The 25,664-nt window shown below is 40.6% G+C and overlaps 2 protein-coding genes across 5 annotated transcripts; one reads left to right on the forward strand and one right to left on the reverse strand.

Annotated features, from left to right (window-relative positions):
- Positions 1–1,212: 1,212 nt before the first annotated feature.
- On the forward strand, positions 1,213–19,408 carry LOC139612117 (branched-chain-amino-acid aminotransferase, cytosolic-like). Of its 4 annotated transcripts, XM_071467370.1 has the most exons (18): positions 1,213–1,439; positions 1,521–1,559; positions 1,725–1,822; positions 2,457–2,523; positions 2,638–2,729; positions 2,984–3,088; positions 3,182–3,249; positions 4,480–4,576; positions 8,094–8,165; positions 8,613–8,813; positions 9,316–9,426; positions 11,242–11,361; positions 11,735–11,898; positions 15,246–15,388; positions 15,473–15,558; positions 16,271–16,411; positions 16,780–16,854; positions 17,847–19,408. In XM_071467370.1, the coding sequence occupies exons 1-18, from the start codon at positions 1,358–1,360 to the stop codon at positions 17,886–17,888; spliced, it is 1,803 nt and encodes a 600-aa protein (XP_071323471.1). In that variant the 5' UTR covers positions 1,213–1,357; the 3' UTR covers positions 17,889–19,408. The 4 variants fall into 4 exon arrangements, with proteins under 4 accessions (XP_071323471.1, XP_071323464.1, XP_071323459.1 ...); XM_071467350.1 differs by lacking the exons at positions 1,213–1,439; positions 1,521–1,559; positions 1,725–1,822; ... (3 more) ...; positions 3,182–3,249; positions 4,480–4,576 and adding an exon at positions 5,842–6,413; XM_071467363.1 differs by lacking the exons at positions 8,094–8,165; positions 8,613–8,813; positions 9,316–9,426; ... (5 more) ...; positions 16,780–16,854; positions 17,847–19,408 and adding exons at positions 5,498–5,672; positions 5,839–6,167 and having other exon boundaries at positions 1,233–1,439.
- A 327-nt stretch (positions 19,409–19,735) lies between these two features.
- ifi35 (interferon-induced protein 35) lies at positions 19,736–25,122 on the reverse strand. Its single transcript, XM_071467382.1, has 10 exons — positions 25,063–25,122; positions 24,696–24,722; positions 24,300–24,371; positions 24,001–24,159; positions 23,394–23,510; positions 23,168–23,312; positions 21,473–21,582; positions 21,196–21,379; positions 20,568–20,674; positions 19,736–20,476 (listed from the first exon to the last, which is right to left on the reverse strand). Exons 2-10 carry the CDS (start codon positions 24,708–24,710, stop codon positions 20,270–20,272), a joined length of 1,116 nt encoding a protein of 371 aa, XP_071323483.1. The 5' UTR covers positions 24,711–24,722; positions 25,063–25,122; the 3' UTR covers positions 19,736–20,269.
- Between the last annotated feature and the right edge of the window lie 542 nt (positions 25,123–25,664).

Genomic DNA, 25,664 nt, shown 5'->3' on the forward strand with positions numbered 1-25,664 from the left:
CTGTCGGGCCGAAATTCAATCTTCGACCCTCTCCTCCTCCAAGAGCACCACTGCCTCCTCTGCCCCCAGCAGCCCCTCCTGCCCGAAAATGTCAGCCTCTTCACCCCTCACTCTTTTTTAGACATACCGTACATGTTTGCATGCAAAGTTGCACATAAAACTTACACACTCACATACCAGAGGGGGGGAAAAAATGAAGAGTTGAGCTATTGATGATCATGATTTACACCCTATAACAAGACCACAAACATATGGTCCATATTTTTCTTTTTTCCTGTCTCCATGTCACTGCTGACTGTTTTAGAGCTTTGCTGTCATTATCTGTTTTGAATTAAAAGATAAATTTGATTGTGGTTTGTGCAGAATTGTCCACAGGTTTAGAACGAGGCAAATAAAACTGTCCAGAAAATTGTCCTGCTAGGTCAGTCTTCAATCTGTATTAAATATAAATTGGGATGTCTGTGGTTATTTTAGACACATCATGAAGTCTGCACTGTGTGTGTGGCTCTGTGTCTATGTGCAGTAAAACCACAACTCCCATGACTGGCTGTTCTGACATTTTGCAAGTGTTGCCTTCAAATACTCCAAGTAAATTCCTATTTCTGACTTTTGACACTATCAGAAACATTTTTGGAAGCAGTTGTTTGATTTCACAGAGGTGTGATTGTGAAAAGTTTAGGTTGGTCACATATCTATGTATGAACTTCATTTTTTTTCTTACAGATGATGTTAAGTATTTCAAAACTAACACCTGCATCTTTATCACCTGCAACAGTAAAATGCTGCATATGCACCAATGCATCACTATTGATAATGTCATATATAATAATAATAACAACTATTTTTCAGCAAAATTAAGCACTTTTACTTTTGATACTTAACCTACATACGTTTGCTTTTAAAGTGCACTTATACTAAGTGGGACTTTGCATGAAGGACTTTTACTCATAGTGGAATATTTTTATTTTTTATATTCATATATATATAATTTGTTTGTTTTGTTTTCAACTTTGACTCCTAAATAAATGATCTGAGAACTTGTTTCACCAGCAGCCATAAAGGTTTTCACATCATGTAACCAGGTTATGTTAAAAGGTCTTTGATGTTCCTCTTAAAATAAAAACAAAGTTCACATTTTGGCTGTTGCTTGTAAGTGAAGTATTTTAAAGTGTCAAGTAATTTGATTTCCAATCTTCCTGACAGCACCTGAAGGCAGCAGAGCAAACCCCATGATTTTGCGGAACTTTGAACTTCAGACAAACATCGGTGAGAAACATAAAAGGAAGAGGTGGATCTGTAGATATCGCAGCTCTGTGGCGTTTTACGATCCGACTTCATCAAGATCGCAGCAGCCGAAATGTCCCTGCGGTACCACGGCAGAGTCGTGATAGTCACCGGGGGATCCAAAGGGATTGGCAGGGGGATCGTCAAAGTGTTCGGTATGGTGGTTATAGGTGTCTATGCTGTGGATTTGTTTGTGATCAGTGACGCCATAAATATTCTGCATCTTTTGTTTTCAGTGGAAAATGGTGCCAAAGTGGTGTTTTGTGCAAGAGGAGGTGAGAAATAACCTATCAGAACATTGCTTTTTTGTCTATTTCAGGTTACTTTATTGGTGTTTTTTATTGGATGACTACACCATATGCATCTGTTACATCTGAAAACTGATCTGCACCTAAAATGTGACTGTATAGAATCCTCTATAATCCACTACAATATACCAGGTTCAGCAGGTGAGGCTCTGGAGGCCGAGCTGAACAAATCAGGACCAGGCTCATGCACCTTTGTCACATGCGACATCTCCAAAGAAGATGACATCAAGGTAAAGTGCAACTGCAGTGTTATTGGTGCAGTAACATACTGACCAATATACCAATATACTGATTTAAAAACCAGATTCTAGTCCTGATGTCAGGGGCCGTCCTGTTTGTCACCTGACGGCCAAAAGATGAGTTTACAGTCACACTGAGATAAGGAAAGGAAATCCAAATATGTCCAGTCACAGCATCTAATTATTTAATTAGCAGCTGAGTTATTTTAAAGATTTAAATGTTTATTTCACCATGTTGTCTGTATGATGTCTGGCTCACCTGTTTTACTCTAATGTCACTGGTCAACAGCCAGTATTAGATTTCTTTTTTCAACTTAACACTAAATGCAGCTAAAAATGCTTCACAAATTTAAAAAAAAGGAGAAAAGACAATAATATTATAATACATTTTTTTAAAAAGGAAAGAATGAACAATTAAGATTAGACAGATTTATGATATGAAATTAAAACATAAGAGTCATGATGATCTCATTAGGTGTGATCCTCTAAGATGACAGCGGCTCCTCTTCATGTTGCAGAACTTCCCTGCAGCTCTGTGTTTGTTCTCATGCTCATCAGGGTGAACTGGTTTCTGTTGCAGCTCTTTTGTTGGTAACTGGTTTTTGTTGTGTGATGGTCTCTGCAGAGACTGATTGCTGTCACAGTGGAGCGCTACGGAAACATCGACTGCCTGGTCAACAATGCTGGGTGGCGTGAGTCTCACACTTGTTTTTTTTTTCACTTCCTTCAAACAGAACATGTGATGAGGACCTGAGGCCTCTCTGTTGCTTCATTTCTCTTTTTTGTTCTTTAATCTTTCTCCTCAGACCCGCCTCATAAACCCACTGATGACACCACAGCGGAGGAGTTTAGAGATCTGCTGAATCTGAACCTCATCAGCTACTTCCTGGCTTCTAAAGTAACGTTTCCAACTTGTGTGTGCACACATAAAACTTATTTAAAATCCTAATAACTCATAATTTAACCCATAAATGCTGACGTCTATGGAGTACGGTGGCCCTGAGAGCTCAACACACTGCAGCTTGAGAAAACACATGCAAAAAGACAAAACACGAACAAATTCAGAAAACATCTTCACCAATTTGCCATAGACATGTGTATGTTCAGCACGTAGGATCTTTGAATTGATCGGAGGTCTCACTCTCTCTGCAGTATGCGTTGCCGTACCTGCGGCAGCGTCAGGGTAACATCATAAATGTTTCCAGTCTGGTAGGGACCATCGGGCAGAAGGATGCTGCACCGTATGTCGCCACCAAGGTGAGTCAGTCGTCCAGGAAACATTTGTTGCATCACTCCTGAAGTCTGAGCAAGAGAAAAGAGAGTCCTGTAATGGGATCTCTTCTCCACAAGGGGGCGATAATCTCCATGACAAAGGCGATGGCTGTGGACGAGAGTCGCTACAATGTGAGAGTGAACTGGTGAGTCAAACTGGTTTCTGGATTCAGTTCTAGAGCTTCCTCTCTGCTTACAGGAGTTCACTCTCCTCACATGTATATTTAAATTCACACTGGGACAGTGCAGCATCTATTGTCTAATTAAAGGGACTGTCAGTGCTGTGACTGTGAATGAATCAGTCTAATTATTTTTTAACTTCATAACAATAGTGGAAGAAGTAAAACAATGATGTAAAAATACTCCATTATAAGTTTAAGTGATGCTCAAAATCCTGTTAAATTAAATCCTATTAAAGTAAAAGTACAAAAGTCATAACCAAAAAAATGTAGTAAAAGTATGAAAAGTAAAAGTATTTGCTCGGTGGTAAAATGTCCTGTGACTGATGTATTATTATCTCTGACATTATCAGATTGTTTATACAGACACAGCCTTTCACTGTTGTAGCAGCTCTATGTGGAGCTGGTTTCACTACTTTACATTCAGTTAGTTTAGTCCAGTGGCTCCCAAACGAAGACAAGACAAGTTTATTTATCTGGCACCATTCAGACAGGAGGCAGTTCAAAGTGCTTCAGAGAAGCATGGAAATACATTAAAAACAAGATATAACATTTAAAAACAATAAAGACAACAGCTTAGGGGTCGGATCCCTTCAAATGGTCACAAAAGAAGAAAAAAAACAAAGATCTGCTACACAGATGTCTCATTTCTTGACTCTTCTCTGCTTTGATTTTTGTGAATTAGTTATTAAAAGAAAACATCTGTCTCTTTGTGGAACTGAGATAAATGTTGTAGAGTAGAAAATATAAAGTAGCATAAAATGGAAATAATCTAGTAAAATATAACTATCTCAAAACTGTACAGTGGCCTTCTTGAGTAAATGAATTTAATTACTTTACACCACATCTGATAATAAAGTTATGTCATAATGGTTTTTACTTTGTTTGTATGTACCAAAAATGAATTTAAAACAATATAAAGGACCTGTTATCTTCACATTTAGAGGCTGTAACCAACATGTTTTTGGCATTTTAATAAAAATGATTGATTGATTATAACCACACATTATGACATAAGTGTGCAGCAGGAAAAAAATATAAAAGAGAGGATCCACTGTTTCCTGTTTTAAGTAAAACCAAGACAAACCAAACTCTTGCAAAATGATATAATTGATAAAAGTTTCTGTAATCTACGAGTAATTAACGGTATAAAGATCTAATAGCACCACTGTCAACACTGTCTGCTGCGTGTGGCAGCATCTCTCCAGGTAACATCCTGACGCCTCTGTGGGAGGAACTAGCAGGACAGACTCCAGACGCTGCAGCCTCCATGAAAGCAGGAGAAAATGCTCAGGTGGGTTCCCACAGTGGGAGACGGCCTCACACACAGGGACACAAGAAAAGGAAAACATGTAAAGTTGAAGTGGTCATTTCAGTATCATGAAGTCCGAGAATGATAGAACAAGGATTTAAGACATTTATCTTAACTTCAAGTCAAAAGTGGAAACCAGCATGAAACACAATAGTTGTGAGTCAAACAGGACAGAAGCACAACACAAAAATAACACTGATGCTTGCTGCTGCTGTTCAGTGCCTTTTACCCACACCCACAGAAACTACTTGTTCCTGCTCGACTGGAGCCAGAGAAAACTCCTTGTTTCATTATAGATCATTAAAAGACAGGCCACAGTTCCTGCAGCATTGTTATGTTAATGACCCAAACTGCCACGCACCGCGGTGTGTCTATTGGGTTGTAAAAAAGGCTTTCTGAAGCAGCAGGACAGTGGTGCTGGAGAGTCTCAGCTTTCACTTCATTATTCATAGTGGAAAGATGTCAAATATCTGACAGGACAGTTTAATAAAATAACAATTGTGTACGATTTTTATCTTGTTATCAGACTTAATCCACTTTTAAATCATTGTTTTAATGTATTTGTTCTTTCCTCCAGTCTTTTCAGTCAGTCAAGTTATGATAAAGGAGGTTTGTGGGGTTTCCAGGTTGTCAGTGAATCTGCTTTTTTTTTTTTTTTTTTGCAGTAAAAAAATATGGAATGTACTTGTCAGTTCCTGGAGGCCTCTGCAAGTAATTTTGAAATGCTTCTCTTACTTTGGGAAATATTTAAGAACAGAGCTCCCTTTTTACAGTGTAATACGCAGCACAACTGTGGGAGCAGCTGCAGGAGTGTGAACACAAGGCAATAACCCGGTGAAACCACAAACTTGCACAGTTGGAAACTGAAGGAGAACGAGAAATGACATTTTTCCTCTCAAACAGCTGATGGGTCGTATGGGGACTGAGGCCGAGTGTGGACTGGCTGCCCTTTACCTCGCTGCTGATGCCACTTTCTGCACCGGGATAGACCTGCTGCTCAGCGGAGGAGCTGAGCTCAACTACGGGTTCAAGAGTCAGATCCCGTCCTGACCCCCCTGCTCTCTACAGTCTCTTTATGGTTGTGGAACAGCTGATTTACCATATTAATTTCTTTAATGCAGATTATACACATGAATGGTTGAATGTGCCGGTTACATTACTAAGATGAATACTACATTGTTTTGATAAAAGGTGGGGGTTCATGCAATAAAATCAAATCTCATTTCATTCATGTTGTTCTGCAGATTTCCTGGTGGAGGTTAGTCAGCTTTAAATTGTGGCATCCTGACCAACTGTGTAACACGACCTAGTTCACGCCCCACCGATCGACCAATCAGCGCCGTCCTCTTTGACCTCTAATAAACTCCCCTTCAGGGCCTGCTGCTGTGCACCAATGACATGTTACCCTTTCTTGTCACGCCTCCGGTGACTTTTGAATGGGCCTGCATTGGTTAATAAAACCGGTCAATATAAGCAGATTTTACTAATCCTCAGTAATTTCCTCACTTGCATTCTTGTGTCCTTAGATAGAACAGTTCAGGCATCAGTCCAGAAAATAAAAATGACAAAGTGGTGACAAGCTGTTTAAAACATAAAGTAGCTCCTGTAGGTCAAGTGTTTTTTTTTGTTTGTTTGTTTTTTTTTTATTCCGAGGGGCGTTTTATTTCTGGGGGGTTTTTCTGGCTTCTCCTCAGCTGAGCGGTGTCTCCCAACTCAAAGCGGAACTCAAGTTGACTTTGGCCCCGAGTGTTTTGTTTCCGCACGAACAAATATTCAGGTTTATCTTGGTTACGTAGCGGAGATGGCAGCCCTCCGGACGGTGAGTTCATTGACCGATGTTTGTGTGCTGTTTGTTATCTTTTTGCATTGACTGTCTGGGTGAATGATTCACTTAAATGCGTGATAAATAAGCCGATAATCACCGAGAGAGATAACGGGCTCTTAAAGTCGGAAGGGGCTGAGTCCGTCCCGCCGGCTCCGAGGATGGCAAAACAATGCGGGATGGAGAGAACAGTAAACCAAACCTCATTCAGAAATAATTATTTATTAGAAGGACACAAGGATTCCTTTAAATCTTCAAGTTGCTATACCAGATTTGCTCCAGTGTAGCAAGTCAGACCATTTTTTAAATGAAACGTATGTTTATTTGAATGACCCAACTTTATAGGGTTTGTCACCTTCCACGGTTTTGGTGGATGGTAGTAGAAAAAAAAGATTGTTAGTTTAAATACATGCTTTTCGTTGGTTAGATGTATGCCGAATTGGAAAACTCACCCTACTGATTCTAGACTAGTCGTTACTTTATTACTGTGTCGTTGCATAAGCTACACAATAAGCAGTGTTCGTTAAATTGTCCGATTTGTGAATACAGTCTGGCGCAGGGCTGGAAGGCAGCATCCATGTACTCATGTCTCATGTGAGCTTAAGATATACATCTGCAGAATATGCCAAGTGTATGTTATTACCACGTCATGCCTGTGCTACGGATTAGTATTTGTTGTTTAATCAAGTTAGCTAACTAATGGACGCTGCTGCTAGCCCACATGCTAGCTGGTTTCAGTTAATTCAGTTTGATTCCAGACTGTGGGTCCTAATGAACAAAAGCAGGCTTCAATTTCATGCATCTGATTTACTCGTGCATGTCACAAGCAAAATAAATGCGCTGGTAGATGTTACCTGTGGTCGCAATGAAGGCAAAACTTGCATCATCCATTCAAAAAAAAAAAAAAAAAAAAAAGCACACATGGTTCCTGCAGCAGAGCCTCTGTGCAATTTGTAGGAATTATCAAGACATCAGTTTTACTGCTTGGCATGCCACTTCATTTGTTTTGATTAAAATATGGCTGGCATGCCAAAAAAAAAAAAAAAAAAATCTTGGCACACACAGTAAAATCTCCATATTAGGGAAGTAATCTCAGGATTTGTAAGAAACCACAGCTGCAGATTAAAAGAGGAGAGATTACTAAAAGCACAACCTGTTTTGAACTAATTCATCCACAAACAAGTTAAACAGCCATAGAGATAAAATCACACCTCTTATCTAAGCCCTCACTGAAAACCAGAATTCTGCATCTTATATTGCACTTTTCCAGCAGCAAACCATTATTGCTGGAGGCTCATCAGGTCTGTTCCACTGTTTTTTCCTGCCTCGCAGTCATTCTGTGGCCTTTTGTTTCCCCCTAGGAAACTTGTAGGCTTTCTCACCTTGCATTCCTGGTTTTGCAGAGTCGCCTGCATGTGTGCCTGACTCTATTTACAGTAGAGCACTTAGCACCGGCTGTGTTAGTGGCTACGTACTGGGAGCTGTAGAATGATTGGTGCTGTGTCCCACACACCCACAAACACACAATGTCAGACATGGTGCCCTTGTGTTATTCCCAAGGCTTAAGACTGCTTTAATTTTAGCTAAGTGTACCTAATAAACTGCCATCTGAGTGAATGTAGGCTTCCACAGTGACTGTGCTGTTTTACAAAGAGCTTTGTCACCTTTCTTCTGTAGGCACTCCACGGACGACTTGTTCAGGCCCTCCCCTTTTCCATTGGCTCCCTGCGGTTTGCCAGCTCCTTTAAGGTATTGAGGGGTAATATTAACATTTTCTTTCTCACCAGGTGAAGCTACGTCATCTCCACCCAGCCTGGCCTGACTGTACATGTCTGGTTTATAGATCATTATGGAAAGAAGGAAGTGACTTCTTTTCAAACGAGGGATTTGTCTCTTCATCTTTTACTTGGCCAAGTTATTAGAATTTAAAATTTTGTTTCCTCTCTGTGTTTCCCTCGCTGTCTGTCTGTTGTAATTATTCAATTCAGTTCAATTGAACTTGATTAATTGTGTCTAATTACAAGTCAGCACTTGACTGAATCTGTATAACGCTCCACTAATTGTCCTTTTAAAGCATGCTCTGTCCGTAACGACGATTTAAAAATCAATTGTTGTATCCGTCGCCTGCTCTGCTCTTGTCCCGTCTACTTCCTTTTCTCCGCCCTCCTCCGGCTTGCTCGCCCGTCTCCATCTCAGGCAGCAGACATCAGCATCGAACGCAACTCAGCATGCAAGCCCAAGCCCGACCCCTCCGCCTTGGTGTTCGGCAAACAGTTCTCCGACCACATGTTGACCATCAACTGGTCGGAGAAGGATGGCTGGGAGGCTCCTCAGATCAAACCTTTCCAGAACCTGTCGCTGCACCCTGCCAGCTCTGCCCTGCACTACTCCATAGAGGTGAGAGAGGAGAGCTCTGCCAACCTGCACCACACAGATCAGACCTGTAGCTGTTTATTTAAAAGCATTTTATGACTTTAACTCATTCTTTTAAAAACTCACTGTTCAAAGAATTAATTTTATTTTCTTATCAGACAATAAAAATCCCCCATAAACTAAAGTCTTTGGGTTTGTAACTTTAAAAGAATGAGAAATCATGAGGAATATGAAATACTGAGCTTTTAAATGAACAAATGAATTACTAAAACACTGTTGAATGATCAGATGAATGAATAAAATATGTAAAGACTCCTTCTGTAGAAGTTCCCCACACTTTTTGATGTTGTTAAAGAGTAACCTCCATGGAAATGTTTCACATTATAACAAATAACAGAGTGTTTAATGTTTAGCGCCCAGTGAAACGTCATTACCGGCTCTATACTGTATATTATCGCAGCGAGTCCTTGCAGCGTGTCCTGTCCAGAGGTCAAGTGTTGTGTGTCTCTGTGTGTTTTCCCTGCAGCTGTTTGAAGGCATGAAGGCTTTTCGTGGAGTCGACAACCACATCCGTCTGTTCAGACCCATGCTGAACATGGAGAGGATGCACCGCAGCACCGACAGAAGCTGCCTGCCTGTGAGTTTCCACCCCAGCTCATCCTCCCCGCACAGAGTTAGGCCTGCGTGCTGTGTTTGTGTTGAAGCTGCTATTCAGTGTCTTTACATTTGACCAGCTCCCTCGGCAAGTTATGTCCCCAGAGTTTTATTTTGAAAAAGCCAGACCAGAGGCTTGTTCAGACAGACTGTGGTCCTGCATGACTAAACTCACACCCTCTTTTATTTTGAATGGGACAGCTCCATCAACACAGCGGGCTCTGGTGAACAGGGTTGTCTGGGGAAAAGAAAAGTTGAGCCTGGCTCACTGCAACATCTGGCAGTGGAATAAGAGCAGGCACACAGGAAAACAGCATCACACAAAGGAAGAATACTTCACACTGTGTTTTATTCATTATTCATCTTAATCTTATTTTTTATTACTTATTATTCATCGCAGTCATAACAATAAAGGATAAATTATTGATGAACTTTCCAGACTTTGTGCTCTGGCGTCTGATCCTCCTTCAGACTGTTAGTTTCACTGTCACTGGATCACATTTCTTTGTCTCACTGGTTCCTGAAACCTCACACCTCCACCAGCACAGGGATGCTTTCTGTGTGAACACACACTAAAACTCATAAAGTCAAACTAAAAACCAGGTCGAACACGGTGTGGAACTTAATTTAATTTCTGGAGTCCTTGGTTTTTTCCTCTGTACCTGTGCCAACACGTCCACGGCCACAGTGCTGCTGCTGCTGTGATTCTCTGAGCTCGTCGAGCTGGGCAGGTTACATTACAGAGCAACACTGTAGAGCTGTGAGACGATGTTATGTAACTGCTTGGCAACGTTCCCATTTTTGGCTTATTAATTCACGTGACGACCCACCGCCACATGGTCTGATTCTGTTCTTTGCTGTGTGCTTCATGGAAGAAAATCATTTTTTTAAATCTAGAAATGAGGGTGCGGCCCTGTGCTGCATATCATCCCTTCTCTCTCTCTCAAAATTTCCTGTCTCTCTCTCACTGTACCTATAGATAAAGTCATAAAAAGCCAGGGAAAAAAAAAATCTAGAAATAAAGTATGAAATATTTCAGAGTTGTTAGTGAATGAAGATTTGCGACAGGGAACCACTAAACTCTGTACCTCTTCATAGACACAACAGTCTCCCACTCTCATGGTTTATGTAAACTAGAATCACAATGATTAGTCGATTAGTCAGTTCAGAGAGAATCAATCAGCAGCTGTTTAAGTCATTTTTCTAACAGCTTCTGAAATGTGAGGATTTTAAAAATTTTACTTGTTTTCATCAAAGTAAATTTAATATTTAGGGGTTTTGGGACTGAGAAGCTTTAGAATTTATATAGACAAGCAATTAATCAATTATTGAAAAATAGTTGGCAATCGAAGTCATCATCATTGGTTGCAATCCTGATGTCAACTTTATTGAAATTAGTTTACATTATGCTTTACTTACATGACCGGTCATTCTGTGGTGATGTGTTGACTGTAGATGACCCTGCTCTTGAAGTATTTCATGTTCATTTCATGACTTTATTGTTATATTTACTGTTTTAGATCAAAGTCTTGGATTTATACAGCAGATATTTAGAGGAAATACCTGTTTTCAAAGGCTCAACACCTCAGAGTTTAGGGTTAGGGTTCATTACACATATGATATCAATTATTATGATTATTAGATTCATTTCAAGTAGAATTGTACAGACATATAATATGAATGTAAAGTCTCACATCACACAGGAATGAATCATCTGCCTCATTTCTAAAACCAGTGAGTGAGTGAGTGAGTGAGTGAGAGAACCACAGGTTAACGTCCTCGTCTGTTTCCCTCGCAGCTGTTTGATAAAGGTGAACTGCTGGAGTGCATCAGGAAGCTGGTGGAGGTCGACCAGGAGTGGGTCCCCTACTCGCAGGACGCCAGCCTCTACATCAGACCCACCTTTATAGGAACTGAGGTGAGTTCTAACATCAGTGAACAAACCGCAGTGAAGTGTTAGAACTTATCTTGTTCCAGGTCACGTTCATTGATCATTGATATTGCTAGGAATTGTTGTTATGTACAGCTGGGAATAATACATGATTTATTTATCAATATATTAATGTATCTAATAGATAATTGAAGGCCTTAGTGTCCCTAATGATAAAGACATTACTTTAAAGGGTATTAAATTCACTGTGTGTGTTCTGAAAAGATCTTAAAAAGTCTTTAATTTAATTTGTTGTAATAAATGAAGTTGTATTATATGTGGTCAGAGAACATTGAAGCATGTAACTGTCACACTGACTGACTTCCTGCTTCTTCTCCTCTTCCTCCCCGTCCTCCTCCAGCCGTCTCTTGGCGTTTCTCGGACAGGAAAAGCTATGATCTTCGTCATCGTCGGCCCCGTGGGGCCCTACTTTGCCACGGGGTCCTTTAACCCCGTGTCTCTGCTGGCGGACCCTTCGTTTGTCAGAGCTTGGAAAGGAGGCGTCGGGGCTTATAAGATGGGAGGGTGAGTTTGGTGTCTGTGCTCTTTCAAGCCCAGTGTCCTGCAGGTACAGTCGAGTAAACCGGCTCTAAAGATGAAAGGCTCTCGTGTGTCATGTTTTCTCATGATGAGCTCTGGTTGTCAGTGTGATGACGCCTGGTGTCAGAAATCAGCAGATGGAAACACGAGAGATGCATCAGTGTTGGTCGGCTGATGTAAGAAAGATTTGACTGAAAGTCTGATACTATAAAACTTTCCCACTGTCTTGCAATAGCAAAGCGGTTCATAACTGAGATGGGAGGGTGGATCCGACAGTCACACAAATGCCAGTTATACATTGGGCGATGTTACAGTCGGGTGATACAAAGGAGGATCTCACCTCTGACAGCAGCCTGCACTGTACCCAGGAAGTCGCTGTGCCAGAATATGCCAATAAAATCATAAAGTAAAAGTTGCCAAAGTTAATCGACAAGCAGGAGGATATGTGAACAGGTATTATAAACCTCCAGTCACATCCTGAGGTGATAGACTGTCTCTGTGTGACCCATAAAACAGGACGACTCCTCAGTGTGAAAACGGTCACAACAGGTTCTCTTCAGTGGCTCGTGTATGAATGGTTCCTGCATGAAATGTCATAAAATATATTTTTTTATTTGTAGCATCAGAATCAAAGACCAGCTTGTCGCCTGTGAGTTTCCTTTTGCGTCGTCACAGCAGGAAAAAGCTCAGGTCATTAATGTCATCAGGTTTCTGTTAGACATGATAGTGATAGTTTCCCAGGAGGTGGAGGGGGTTATGGGTATTGCAGTGCTCGTGATGCGATTACATAGCAGCACAGAGGCTGAAAGTTCAGGATCACTGATATGACTGGCTTGACTTGTCCAACACAGGCGATGAGTCAAAGTGTCTGTGACCAAAGTGTGTTGAGCTGGGATCGAGATTAAAAGGATCAAAGGAATGAGGTCAGAGAAGTGTTGATAAAACTCCACACTACAACTATTTCACACCTTCGGGACATTTTTTCTCCGGCTGGATAAAAAATCCTTCTTCAGCAGAGCAGGTTATTTAAGCTGCGGCTCCCTCCAGGTTTTTGCTCAGCAGACTCGGGCACTGCTCCTGTAATCACAGGCCTGTAATCACAGGCCTGTTTCCACATGACTCTGGTCTAACGTAGCACTTGCTCAGCTCCAGTGTGATTACATAACACCGCCGCCGAGCACCCACTCCACTCCCTGAGCCAACAAAACCTGTTCTCCGCCCATCAAACGGGGAGGATACACTTCAGCTATCAAGCCTGATTTAGCAGCAGTCGTCCCGGGACTGAGGGGGAGGGGGGGGGGGGTGACCTGTTGGTTTTGTGTGTGTGGAGGCTTCACACAAAACCATCTCACTTTTTTATTTCCAATCATCAGCCCTGAGTGTTTCTTAGTTTCTTTTAGGTGATTTTTTTTTTCAGATACATTCCCTGTCTCAGTGAACCTAAAAACCACCGACTGCTCATCAGCAAACAGCAAACAAACTGACACTGAGGATTACAGCAGTATCGACCAGTACTGGACACTGGAGGCCGACACTGATACAGATATCTGAGACAGTGTATAGACAGTAATTAAAAATAAAATTAACACATAATGTAAAAAAATCTTTTTATGCTTTATTTCTGAATTTTAATGTTAAAACAGACAAAGTTCAGCTTCTCTGAACATCTCAACAACACCAACAGCAGCAGATCCAGCAGCCTTCACCCTGGAGGAGCAAATCAATCATAACAAATAAATAAGTAAACAAATGGAAAGTGTAAAGAAAATAACTGTAATGCTGTTGATAATAGAAAACTGAAGGAGAAAAAGACAAATAGAAAAAAACTGTAGTAACACACTTTCAGTAATATTCCCATTCATGATAATCATAACATTATATCCAGTTAGTAATTTTCCACGTGGTGATAAGTGGCTGCCAGGATTTTATGAACACATCAGTGGATCCAGTCAAAGTGAAAACTTTGTGGGTGGGTGTGGGTGGTGTTTCATCCTGCCACATAAAAACTCCAGATATTTGACCCTGTTCAGAGTCAACACTGTTACTAAATAACCACAAACATAAGAATATAATTGGTACAGCTTTGCTTTTCTTGTTACTTTTTTGTTTTAAGATAAAGACAAAGAACATGATAACATAGCAAGATATAACGTAACTAGACTTTAATTGATTTTATTTTTGCTTGTCTTTGTCACAGCTTTTGAAAAGATTATTATTATTATTATTATTATTACAACATAAGATAATGTAACATGATGGTATACACTACTACCGAGAACACCTGACAGCTTTTTGTTATTGCTATAGATACAGATTTATGAGTTATCTATAGAAAATAAATGAATAAGGTGTTAGGTTCTTTTTTTTCTTCTTCTTTCATTTCTTCCCTTTCCCAGGCAGAAAACATGGATGGGAGGGTTGGGGGGGTTTGGGACCATTGATTGAGGTTTGTTAGTTTGTTTGTTATGGTCAGGTGATATAAGTGGGGAGATATGATTGGCTTTTCCTTGTTGTTTACTGACTGACTTATAGGCCGATACCAACACCAGTGTCTGTGAAATAATAATGATTGACAGCTCAGTCTGGGTCCTGAGTCCGGAGGAGACCAAATCAGAGCTAAAAGCAGAGAGAATATTAGACTTGTGCTGCAGAAACACGTCTCGTGTGTAATGAGGAAATTGCTGCAAACATATCAGTAACAACTCTGGGGTGTGTGTTGCTCTGTGACCTGTGAATCGAGGTGTGTGTGCAGCTCGATAATTGCGATGTGAGGAAGTTGTTGACAGATTCGCACAAGGAAGTGTGACTCATCATCATCATCATCAGTCGAGTCTCAACTGAGAGATTTATTGTTCACTGAAATCGCTGCAGTCACACTGATGTGTTGTCTTTCTCAGAATGTCCCTTAACTTCTTGGCAAGACTGAAACATTTTATTGTGAGGATCATTATTTGATCAAGGAAGTGTAGCAGTGTTTTTTTTTAAATGTGAGGAGGGAACAATCTTTTCTTAGTCACTGATTGTTCTCGCTGATGTTTATCACCAGGATCCTTCCTTGTCAGGCACAAGAAAAACAGCATCAGTTCACCTAATGTGCTCCTCTGCTGCTCAGTACACAGCTCAGTCTTCATTTAAAACATTTAAGCTATGAACCAAATAAAAGTCCTGACTGTAGATATTTAGCAGGTACATGTGGAGCACAGGAGAACAGTTAAATACATGACTGATAATTAAATGACCTCTGGAGCCTGACGTCTATTTTTGACCTCTCTTCATATTTACTGCGTGTGTGTGTGTATTTTATTTTAACTGCGTCTCCTCCCTCTCTGCAGTAACTACGGCCCGACCATCATGGTGCAGAACGAGGCGGTGAAGCGCGGCTGTCAGCAGGTCCTGTGGCTGTACGGAGAGCAGGAGGAGATCACTGAGGTCGGCACCATGAACCTCTTCATCTACTGGACCAATGAGAAAGGAGGTCAGACTCTTAATGTCTTCATGAGTTTTCCGTGTTTGAGGTCAGCTGGGTTCATCTAATGAAAGCGTGTGTTTGTGTCTGCAGAGAGAGAGTTGTTTACTCCTCCTCTGGATGGCATCATTCTCCCAGGAGTCACCAGACAGTCTCTGCTAGACCTCGCCAGAGCCTGGGTAAGACGACCAAACTCAAACTGTCACGCCGACCGCAACAGCACTGCACAAGTTCACATTCAACAATAAGTGGGATTTTTTAAAACTGAGTTTCTCCCACATTTTTCTCACTGTTTAGCTGCTCGCCCAAAACTTCCACCAGAGAACTGTTGATGGATGGTTTGATTTGATTAAAAAAGGCGTCTTGTGAGGTTTCTCCCAGTGTTAAAGTGATTTTAGAGCCACAAACAAACCACAGTGTGTTGTGATGAGCTGTCACGGCAGTAGAACAGTGTGTTTTTCATTAAAATGTCCCATCAGCCCCTCTGACTCCTGACTGGCCGGACTCTTTGCTGCATGTCATTCCCCTACTCTCTGTCCCGTTTCCTGTCACTCTCCACTGTCTTATAAATAAAGGCAAAATGCCCATAATAATAATAATAATAATAATAATAATAATAATAATAAACAATATGGTTTTAAATTCTCAGGAAGTAGAAAAAAACACTTTTTTTAAAAAATTTGAATTCTTTGATAATATTACATCTTTACACGTCTAAAATTTCTTCAAATGAATCTCAGATGCAGCTGCTCACAACGTCATATGGTGTCAGTGGTGAGGGGCCCACAGAGAGATGTTTATTTATTTCAAGGGCCCACAGGCCAAAAACGTTCAAAAACCCTGCATTGAACTTTGATTAAATCTTGATGTGGACTGGTTTCTGTGTCTCAGGGAGAGTTTAAGGTCACGGAGCGTACGATGGGCATGAAGGAGCTGCTCAAGGCTCTGGACGAAGGCAGAGTCCTGGAGGTGTTTGGAGCAGGGACGGCCTGTGTGGTGTGTCCTGTGGGAAGCCTGCTCTACAAAGGAAAGGTAGGAGCTCACCTGTTTCTCAACTAACTAACTTCAGTTCTTTCATGTAAAGTTCCTCTCTGTAAAGTAGACGACACTGCTCTGCCCTAGTCTCCCTGAAATCCCCCCTGGCTCTGAGTGTATTTACATGCTCTTAAGTAAGCAGATGACTCACAGACACCGGGTTATGTGGTTAACCAGGGAGGGTGTTAATGGTTCCTGTCTGCAGTCTTCATAAAAATCAAAAACCTGGATACTCGTACACGTGCACGGCAGATAAAACCCTTCAGTTTATGCTAACATGGTTTCTCTTACATGTATTTACATGATTTTTAGGAAACCAGCTCTAAATGTGAACCTCAACATTTATTCTTCTCTTGTCTTCTCAGACATATCAGATCCCGACGATGCAGAACGGTCCAGATCTGGCAAAGAGGTTCCACAAAGAGCTTACTGATATTCAGGTGAGTCCGCTAACACTGAAGCTCCACGCTCAGCTTTGTGTTTTATGCTTCCATAAAACCTGCAAGACTTTTACTTGTGATGTCTAGAAATAAAAATCTGTCTTCAGTAAACTGGAAACCAGAAGCAGGTTGAGTTCAACTTTCTCACTTTTGTTGAAAAGATATTTTGCAACTCAGTTCAACATCAGTAATCAAATAATAACTATTGCCGTTGTCGATTAATCTGCCAATAATTATTTCAGTCAGTTTTGTGATGGTTCAGTCTGTGAAATGTCAAAAACGTAGCGAGGAAGTGTTCATCACAGTTTCCAAGGTGATGTCTTCAAATGTCGTGTTTTGTTAAAGCAACAGTGCAAAATGCAAAGATATTCAGTTTAATTTTCATATAAAACTGAGAAAATCAGCAAACGTTCAAACTAGAGAAACTGAAAACTAGAAATTTATTACACTCTTTTTTGTTTGATAAATGACTGAAACAATTATTCAGCTGTCAAAATATTTCCTGATTATTAGTTTGTCAATCTATGGAAGCTGAGAAAGGCCACACTCTGATCTTTTTATCCTGTTATAACAAAGCTTGTTATCTCAACATAACAACATATTATCCACAGAAAACAATTTTTTTTATCCCGATATAACAAAGTATAGCAGGAGATATTATCAGGATATCTCAATAACAGAGTTTTGTTATCTCGAGATAACTGAATAATTATCATGTTATCTTGAGAAAACAAAAAGAATTTCTCCTGATAATATCTCGATAATATATATATAGAGATAACAAAAGCTGTTATCGGGATAAAAAAGTATGGCGTTTCCCTTTCCCAGCTTCTGCACGAATCATTTTCATCTTTAGCTAAAAATTTATAACTTTTTGTGGCAGCTGAATTTTTATTTTGCAGCTTTGACATTGACTAAGAAACAAACATATTTTCTGTTTTTTAATTTATTTCTCTCTTCCTCTCTGTCCCTGTCGCTTTTGCTTCACCCAGTACGGACGTAAACCAAGCGAATGGGCACCACTCGTCGTTTAAACGGCCATTTTGCACAGGCCAGTTGTATCAACGGTTAATCCCATAATTCCAGTTTGGACGACCAGCCTCCCTCCCTCCCTCTCTCCCTCTCCCTCCCTCTCTCTCACCCCACTAATGCACTCCTGCTTTACTCACCGACCCGAGCAGACGGACACCTGTCTCTGTCTCCTCGGGGCAACTTTTACAGAGGCTCCTTTCTCCCCTGGACTCTCATAGGAATCCGGTTGGTGGTTTTGAACGTGACAGCTCGCTTTGTAAAGCAATATTAACAACGATATGCAACGTTTTGACTCGACACAACCCTTAACCTCGAGGTGTGTACAAGAAAAGCAGGAAACAAACAGCTGCTACTGGAAGAAAACACGATTAACACTGATCAAAACATAAAGATGACATGTGCCTGGTGGTGATTCCTACTCTAGGTGTTTGTCCTTATTATATATTCACTTGCTCATAGTTAAGAGCACAAACATTCATCATCACTAAATAGGAACAAACTGACATGTTTGCATAGGAGGTTAAATATTTGCAATACTAAAGCAGCTTTGTGCGTGTCGGTGTGTAGGAATTAACATTATACAGCATTTTGTAAGTATTGTTTCTCATCAGCAAATGTATTTCACATTGGAAAACACTTGTATTAACAATAACCTGTACAGATCGCCACAGCCTGTGGGGGTTTGCTCCAAATCTTTTAACTGTTGCCGTAGCTGAAATTGGAAGGTGAATACCTGTAAATGCATCATATGATACATTTTGTTACTGTCATGTACATAATGATCTATCTGAGAGAGAATCACTGTAGTTTTTCATTGGGCCATTCCACTTTGCACAGACCTTGGTTAACGTCAGGTTCGTATCTGAGTGTGACTCAGATTTTTAGGGCGGAAACTCAAACGGTTTTTACGTTTGTTGGTTTTGTTTGTTACGAATATGACTGCACAAAAACTAAAGATTGAGATTTAACAAAAAAAAAAAAGGCGAGGTCAAAGTGAACGACAGCACACACACACAAGTGTTAGGACGACAGAAGGCCTACACGCTGTAGAAAGGAAGGACTGTCAGATGCTGACAGTTCCTCCTGCACAAGTTACTGTATTGTCATTATGAAAACAATGTATAATAACAAATAGACTGTGTTGCTATTTTAGAGGTTTTTAAATTATTTTTTTCCTTGTTTTGATGTGAAATTAGGTCGACTTGTCTTCCAAAATACTCGGCTGTGTCACCAGTGTTTTTGCTGTTTTCTCGGCTCCATGTGCTTCCCTCGCTGGTTTCCCTCTCTGTGAATGTATTTTTATTTTTACACACAAACCGTACGACTCCTGTCCGTCTCTTCTAAGTGCCTGACCTCAGTTTGTTCGCTTGTTGCTGTCAGCTGCTTGTTTTATTTTTCCAGTTTGTGCACTAGGGGACTTAGCTGGATTTTTAAAGTGATGTCAGTTTAGTTTTTTGTTTTTTAATGTGCTGTTACTTTAACTCAGCCGTTATGTTTTTACAATAAACGTGATCTGAGTTCAGTGAGTCTCTTTTTCTATTAGCATTCTTGATATTAGTCTGGTGAATATATATATCCATGGATAAATTACTAAAGGGGTCTACCAGAACCAAAAACCATCTCAGTGTAGTTTTACATCTCCTCTCTCTGGCTTCGCTCTGGAGCTCTAATAACAAGTCAGTCAGAATCAAGGGTCTTTCTTCTGATTGGCTGACTGTTTTCTGACTGACTGAATTAAAATATAGCAAATTTCAGGAAAACACTCAGAAATCAAATCCTGTAAGGTTGGATGGTGGGATGAACTATTCCTAAGGTTTTTAAATTTTTTCACCAATCAAACAAAACCGTGTTAGTCAAGACTCTTATACCAGTTTAATTGCACTGTGCCAAAATGCACATAATATGTTAAATTTTTATGCCATGAAAGTGGAACAGTTACATAAGATCACAGGATGCAGATACAGATTACTTGTTGATTAATGAGATTATTATTGCATCATTCTAACTACACAGTAAATATCTGCTACTAATCTCTATTTTTAAATAACTGCACAGGATACACCCTCTTTCTTTATCTGTGAATACAAGTTTCATAATTCTCAGAATTAATATCACCACTCGTGACAGGTACCAGAGACCCTGTTCTGGAAAAAATGTCGGCAGTTTCATCAACACTGGAAAAAAAAAAAAACATCCCAAAACGAGAACTTCATAACTTTGCTCTGTAATGCACTGACCTCCATCACAAGAGCTACGAAATAAGGTGAATAAGATTAAAACTGATCGTGTTGGTGAGGCTGTGTCCCGTCATTACAGCTGACAGGTGGTGTCACCCTGAACCTGAGATGGTTTTTTTTTGGAGCAGCAGCTGTAAATCTACCATCTACTTCTCCTCTTTGTTTGGCGAGACGCCCTCAAACAGCGCGGACGTCTGTTGACCCAGCGGGTTGTAGAGGAACGCTTCGATCTCGCCGCCGCCGTTGCTGCTTTTCTGGAAGTGGATCTCCAGCAGATCCTGCAGGGTCTCGTGCTCCATGGCGGGATAGATCCCTGTCAGAAGCACCGTCCGAGGACACACGGACATCTTTGTCTGGAGGGGAAATCACAGGAGGCTGCAACTTCATCTACACTTAAAGTAAAAATATCTTAGACTCAGATGGTGGAGACTCTTGTGTTCTTACCTTTAAGTTAGTGATTGTTCCATTCAGAAAAGGAGTCACTCTCACTTTGTGCTTCTTTTGTTGTAGCTTCACATCATGGTACTCTGTGTCTGTCAAACCTTTGGAAACTGAGAGTACAAGAGTTTCATTAGTGGAGATTCAGTCTGTGCAGTAGAAAAACTAGAGCCTACAACTCATGTTTTATAAAACTACTGGTGTTTCCAAAAACACATGGACTCATTTTTTATCTTTAGGATGAGCTGTAGTCTACAATATTTCCCATAATTACCTCCTAAATCAACATCCTCTTAATTAATTTCCACTAAAAACATTCAACTGTAATTATTTTACATCATGATCTCAGACTACATCCACACTACGTTTTCTTTTTAAATCTTTTTTTTAATAATAAAAATATGGATGTTTTAGCTCCGTATCAGAAATAATCTCTGTCCATATATTTTGCCAGTTCAGACAACAACACAACCCTTAGTTTTCAAACTAAAACAGATCCAGAAGCATTTTCAAAAGTCTCTGTTTTAGGCGTTCAAACACTCTGGAGTAGTGTGGACAGGAGGCGTAAACGTAGCAGAAGTGATGTGTCTTGAAACTAAAGTGTAGTAGTGTGAACGTAGCCTCAGCTGCTCACTGTTCTTCTCCACAAATTTGAGGACCACAGTCCCGGAGTCAGGCAGCATCTCGCAGACGTCCACCTCTCCGCCTCCGTGTTTGCGCTTAGAGAAGTGGATTTCCAGCTTGTTCAGCAGCATCTCCGTGTCCATTTTGGGCAGGTTGGAGATTAATATACGCTGAGGACAAACTTCAGAGTCGATCTGGACGGAGACAGAGTCGGGACAGAGCAGTTAAAGGAAGTTAATGCTGCGACTGAAACGACAGACTGGGCTCACTCAGCGTCTCCGTCGTACCTCCACCAGCTTGGGCAGCATCAGCTGAACTGGCCTGGCCTCCACAGTGATGCTGCACTCTTCTGCCACATCCACCTGATGCTTCTTCATGGACAGAATCTTCTTGGCCACTAATGACAGGGGGAACAGAGATACTCAGGATTTCAGAATAGCTCCCAAAAACAATCCAACAAAATAAAAACATGGCCGTATTGAGAAGTTACTAAGGTGTTAGTGTTTGTTTAAATGTGACGGTAGAAGTCGGGTCTCTGTTCAAGCCTCTCCCAGGATTCACAGTGTCATTTGGTTTGTGGTCATTTATCTGCATCACTAAAGTGTCATTTCAGATACACGATTAAAGGCCTTAAGAGAGGCTGGTGGTTATGCACTAACTTGATTCCCTCTGGTAAAAAGTGTCTGCAGAGATACAGATGATCTGATGAAATAAAGGATGTGCAGCACTGTGCAAAGGTTTTAGGGACACCACCAGGGAGGCATCTGATTGGTCCCAGAGTCATTCTGGCCCCCACAGAGCCCTGTACTGAGGAGAACCAGGGCTGTTTTACAGGCAGAGGGTTGTCACAGCGTGTCCTGATTGGATTTAGGCTTTGTTTCTGTTTACTGCACTTATAGTTCACTGAATGGCCTTTTTATTCAGAAGGCAACTTCCCTTTACCTTTAGTGCCTGAAGCGTTTGCACAGAGCTGTAAACATACAAACTATTTGATATTAATACGCAACATGAACCACACAAGTAATTCTCAAACAACTATTTCTAACTAACAACAACAAAAACACACACACAGCAAAGACATGAGTGGTTTACTACAATGAAGCTACAATGAGCAGCGTGCTCGACAAACACACTGTTGACACTCACTCTTCACACCTGGAGCCAGGTGCACCTGCACAGAGGCACAGGTTAGATGCTGCCGTCATTTGAACAGGAAATGAAGGGACAGAATCAGTGGAGGCCCACAGGTTGTTTCTGCTCCAGCGCCCCCTGGTGGTCTAATCTGACCATGCAGGCAGAGCTACATTCATACCTGCAGGTGTTTATCAAGTCACCCAATGTTTTCAACCTGAGTTTGAGCAACAAATTTACGGTTTCATTAGTAATATTACTTTTCATGAAGTGTTACAATTTACAAACATACTATTTGAGCTCTGTAGCTGTAAGAAGCTTTAACATTTAAGTGCCTGCAGCAGATGCATTTACTATATCCTGACACTTTGATTCAAAGAGCTTTCTGATTTCGCTTTCAACAAACACTACAAACCCCAAGAGTCACCCACTTCATCCCACGGATTCTATGGGAAAACACGAAGAAACAGAATTCAATTTAAGATTTAGTTGTTTACTTTCTAATCCCACCCTGGTTTGGCTCTGATACATAAATCTAATGTTTTATTTTCTAATTCTGTACCGACACCCTTTGAGGTTCCACAGTCCAGGTTTAAGACTGGAGCAGGTCACGCTTGTGCTGCTTCAGCTCCAACACTGTGAGAAAGATTCTCTGAGTTTGTGCCTCATTTAAAAACCCATGTTTTTTATGTTTAATGTTCAGTTTTATTTCTCTACTTTTGATGTAAACCTGTGAAGCATCTTCTAACTCTGGTTGAAAGGCGTTTCAGAAATGAAGATTTACCACCTCGAATGAATGTAGGAGAATTCATTTACACCGGTGGCATCAGCTGGTAAAAACACCAACTCACCCACTTCCTCCTCAAACGTAATCAGCGCCGTTCCCTCCTCCATGGGATAAACTATACGTGGCTTCATTTCAAACATCTGTGCGTTGGCTGCTTTTGTCGTCTCCCCGGTGAAGACGACCTTCTTCTCTGGCACAGCGGTGAACACCTGAAACCAACGGGGACAAGTTAACCGACGGGGTCGTGGATGAGGCTGCGGAGGGCGGCGCGTGCGGCGGGGTTACCGTACATCTGTCTGCTGTCTCAGATGCTGGTTTTCAGCCTCCTCCTCCTTCAGGGCGGCCTCCACTCTCTGGATCTCCTTCATGAGCTCCATCTCCTCCACCTTCAGTGCATCCAGCTTCAACTAGACGACACAAATTCAGACAGCGACAAAGAAAAGGAGGAGAAGCATTTTATTAATGGTGCCTACATTTGAAATGATAATATGTTCATTTGATGACTCTCTTTTGTCTTTATTGCTATTTTACTTCAGATATTTACTTTTAATGATGCATTTAATGATCAAAAATCTTTCATCTTAATGTGGCTGTGTTGATTCTTTACGTATGAAACAGAAGAATCAGTCCAGTAAATGGAAAACAGTCAATCGTCGTTTTTACACTTTGTTTTGTTTTTGTACAGATTAAACAAGCGAAACATAACGTTATTCTGTTCCATATTTTGTTTTTAGCGTATCGTGTATTTTTGTGTCATGTTTTATTGTTTCCAGCGTTGTCCTGTCTTTGCACTTGTGATACACTCAGACCACACAGCAATCAGGTCCTGGTCAGACCTGGCGTCTACATGTGTCTTCACATGATTCAGTTTGTCTTAAATAAAAAAAACTGCCGTACCTTTTCATCTTCAATCTTCTGCTTGTTGGAGTTTTTTTCCTCGTTCAGATCTCTGCTCAATTTCTCAGAGCGCTCCTTGAACTTCTTAGCCATCTCGTGTGCGTCGTCTCTGGCTTTGATCAACTCGCTCTGCTCCTCAACCAGCTGATCATGTTTTTTCTATGGATATGAAAGTAAAGCCATATTAGTTAGGGCTGCAACGAACCATTGTTTTCTATAAAATGTCAGAAAATGGTTGGAAAACAGTTCCTTTTTTTATTTTTGCACCACCATCAGATAAGTGCTGACTTTCTGTGCACCTTGTAGCTGGCGACTGAAGCCTGGATTCCCTCCAAAGTTTCCTCTGGTTTCTCCAACACCAGAGAGAAATCCTCAAACAAAAGGACACACAATTATCTCTCACAGAGAAGAAAACATCTCCACCACCACCACCTTACGATCATCAAGGCCCAGGGTGTGTGATGCAAGGAAGCTGTGCGTTACATAGATAATTATATGAGGATTATTTAGTCATTTGATAAGTGAAACTAGTTTTACACTTATGTAACTAAGACTGAAATCCAACAAGAAAGTTTCTGTGGCTCAATGTCTGTACCAGAAATATTACTGATATATTTTATAAGTTATGTGGAGTATTTATTTTTAGCAACATGAGGAAGAACAAGACAACATGGAGAAACATAATGACGTCTCACCTCATCAGAAGACATAGTGAAAGTAATCTGAAATAATACACAAAATATTAGAGCTCTCACGTGAAATCACTGTTTCAAATTGTCTTATTAACATATAAACATACTGTATATCTAGAAGAAAGGGAAAACTGTTCAACTGAATTTATATAAATGGACTGTAGGCCCTGATTTCACATTAACAAAACGACGTCTCAGCAAAGCTTAGGATGTCTTTAAATAAGCCTGAATAACTTTAGTTCAGTCAAATTAACCAAAACTAACAGCAGCTGAAAACGTCTTCTACCTAAACTACTCCTCTCCTGTGTTTCACTAAACTTAGCGACTTTTATTTAGTCTTTGTTTTTAAAGCAGCTCGTTGTAAACTCACCTCCTGCGACGATCACTGTTCTGGAGTCAGTTCTCTTTCGGTTTCTTTTTCTCGGCCATCGGAAGCCCTGAACGTCTCACCGGTCTCCATCAGGGGGCGCTGATGCTGATGTGATGCTGCATTCAGGTGCTGTCGGAAGCATCAACTCTTTACATTGGCGCAAACGCGAAACACCAAGGGACGGAAGTAATTCAAGAACAATTTTAATTTTAATTTTGATTATGTAGATCACGTCTCAGAGGGAATATCATGCTTTTTAACTAAACCTTGCAGCTGTATTTTCTTTTCAGATAAACAGTGATGGAATTCAGAGCCTTAACTTTAAATAGTTCTACCAGTCTGAAAATACTCTAAGTAAAAGTACTGTATTTAAAATACAGACATATTAGATGTAAATGTACTTACAGTAGTATTAAAAGTAAAAATACTCATTTGGCGAGAAAGAAAAAAAATATTATTATACATTATTATCACTGACACATTAATATGTACTGTAAGTTGAATTTTACCGTCAGTTGGTTAATGTGGAGCTATATTAAACTCAGCTTACATTGTTAACAACAAATAGTTTTTGGAAACTCATCTGAAAGTAACTGCAGCTG

The sequence above is a fragment of the Trachinotus anak genome, unplaced genomic scaffold (genome assembly GCF_046630095.1).
Source record: "Trachinotus anak isolate AG129_WGS33_773 ecotype Australia unplaced genomic scaffold, CSIRO_AGI_Tana_v1 ptg000003l, whole genome shotgun sequence".
Classification (NCBI taxonomy): domain Eukaryota; kingdom Metazoa; phylum Chordata; class Actinopteri; order Carangiformes; family Carangidae; genus Trachinotus; species Trachinotus anak.